Here is a 2,143-nt window from a genome sequence, read left to right as displayed (position 1 = left end):
ATGCTAAGAGCCCAAATCAATGGATTTAGACAAAGAGACAACGAATCTCTTTTCGAAGCATGGGAAAGATACAAAGAAATGATTAGGATATGTCCTCATCATGGGCTCGAAAATTGGCTAATTATCCACAACTTTTACAATGGTCTCTTGTATAATACAAGAATGACAATAGACGTCGCAGCTGGTGGCGCACTTATGGATAAACCATACAACCAAGCCTATCAGCTTATCGAGAGCATGGCTCAGAACTATTATTAGTGGGGAAACGAGAGAACAACAGTAGAGAAACCTCAAACGAAAGGTGGAATGTACGAAATCAGCAACATGGACCACCCAAAGATGCCTTAACTCAAAAGATAGAAAGTCTAACCAACGCACCCAAAGCCACCGTGGCTGCAACAATACAAAATTGTGAGTTGTGCGGAGCTCAAGGTCATGCTATCGCTGAATGTCGACTTCTAACCGAAGCTCCCACCGACCAAGTGAATTACACTCAAGGGAACTCTTACAACCAAAACCAGAGAAATCACCCGTACCTTTCGTACAATAGCAACAACGCTTTATATGCACCTGGCCAAGCACCTACTCCTTCGCCACCAGGATTCCAAAAACCTGCTTAAAATGCTCCTATGAAGTCAAACCTTGAATTGATGATGGAGAACTTCATAGCCCTACAAACTCAAACTAACAAGGAATTCCTAAATCAAAACATACACACTAATGAGCAAATTAAGCAATTAACAAGCAGGCTAGATGTCTTGACCACTCACAATAAGATGTTAGAAACACAAATCGCACAAGTGGCACAACAACAAGCATCTACCTCTGCTCCTGCAGGCATATTTCCTAGCCAGCCTCAGCCAAACCCTAGGGGACATGTGAATGCTGTTATATTACGAAGTGGGACATAATACGATGGACCAGCTGATCCTAGAACTAAAAATCATGCCATGCAACCCAATTCCGATAAGACAACCGAGAAGGAGAGTGAACCAAAAGAAAAGGAGGATAGTGGAGAGGAAACCAAAGAGAAAGAGAAACCTTACGTTCCTCCCCCACCATATAAACCACCCATCTCGTATCCTCAAAGATTAGTACAATCCAAAAACGTAGGGCAGTTTAAGAAATTTGTAGAGCTTCTACAAAAACTAAACATCACAATACCTTTTACGGAAGCTATCACACAAATGCCCTCGTACGCTAAGTTTCTTAAAGATATCTTAACTAATAAGAAAAAGATCGAGGAAGAAGAAACCGTTATGCTTACTGCCGAGTGTAGCTCCATACTTCAAAATAATATGCCTCCTAAGCTAAAAGACCCAGGAAGTTTTTCCATACCATGTGTCAATGAAAAACATGTCATAGATAGAGCACTATGCGATTTAGGAGCCAGTATAAGCTTAATGCCTATGCCCATATATGAAAAACTTAAGTTAGGAGAATTGAGACCAACTAAAATGTCAATACAATTCGCTGACCGTTCTGTCAAATACCCCCTAGGTATACTAGAAAACGTGCCAGTACGTATAGGTCAATTCTTTATCCCAACTGATTTTATAGTCATGGACATTAGGGAAGATTCCAATACACCCATAATTTTAGGAAGGCCATTTTTAGCAACCGCCGGTGCCATAATAGATGTGAAAAAAGGAAAGCTCACCTTTGAAGTAGGTGAAGAAAAAGTTGAATTTATCTTAACACAATTCATGAACGCATCGGCCATTGAAGATAGTTGCTATATGTTAGACGTCATCAAAAAATGTGGAAAAGAGATGGAGAAAGATAAACCAAAAATTCTGAAATTCTAAAAACTCTCATCCCTCCGACTCATAAAAATGGTAATGACGACCTAGCTAAATGTTTAAAGAAAAGCTCTTGCTATAGAATCGACATAGCTGAATCAAAGGTCGATAACCCACCCTTTAAACGAGTACCTCCCGACATTCTAAAAGCCCACCCAGAAAGTAATATCTTCCAAAATAAAACATCTCCGTTTGCCTCCAAGAAAAAGAAAAAAAAAAAGGAAAACACCTATGAGATGGTTTGACATGTTCAAATGGAGACCTAAGGATGTTGGACATAATTTTAAGGACGCGAGTTTGGAAGAGGCACCATACTAATCTAAAGGGTTAAGAAGTCGAGC

General features: G+C 39.9%; 1 protein-coding gene and 1 non-coding gene across 2 annotated transcripts; one reads left to right on the top strand and one right to left on the bottom strand.

The window, feature by feature from the left end:
* On the bottom strand, nt 1–107 carry LOC123887768. The gene has a single exon (XR_006801766.1). It is a non-coding gene; the product is annotated as a small nucleolar RNA R71 (small nucleolar RNA).
* An 843-nt stretch (nt 108–950) lies between these two features.
* LOC123886021 lies at nt 951–1,808 on the top strand. The gene has a single exon (XM_045935358.1). It carries the CDS (start codon nt 951–953, stop codon nt 1,806–1,808), a length of 858 nt encoding a protein of 285 aa, XP_045791314.1.
* Nucleotides 1,809–2,143: the final 335 nt, after the last annotated feature.

Source organism: Trifolium pratense, linkage group LG5 (assembly GCF_020283565.1).
Source record: "Trifolium pratense cultivar HEN17-A07 linkage group LG5, ARS_RC_1.1, whole genome shotgun sequence".
Lineage (NCBI taxonomy): Eukaryota > Viridiplantae > Streptophyta > Magnoliopsida > Fabales > Fabaceae > Trifolium > Trifolium pratense.
The sequence above is the reverse complement of the archived record's forward strand: the minus strand, read 5'-3'. Positions and strand labels throughout refer to the sequence as shown.

What these genes read in the sequence shown, in the direction of transcription:
- LOC123886021 (XM_045935358.1), top strand. Translation starts at nt 951, where the DNA reads ATGCAACCCAATTCCGATAAGACAACCGAGAAGGAGAGTGAACCAAAA.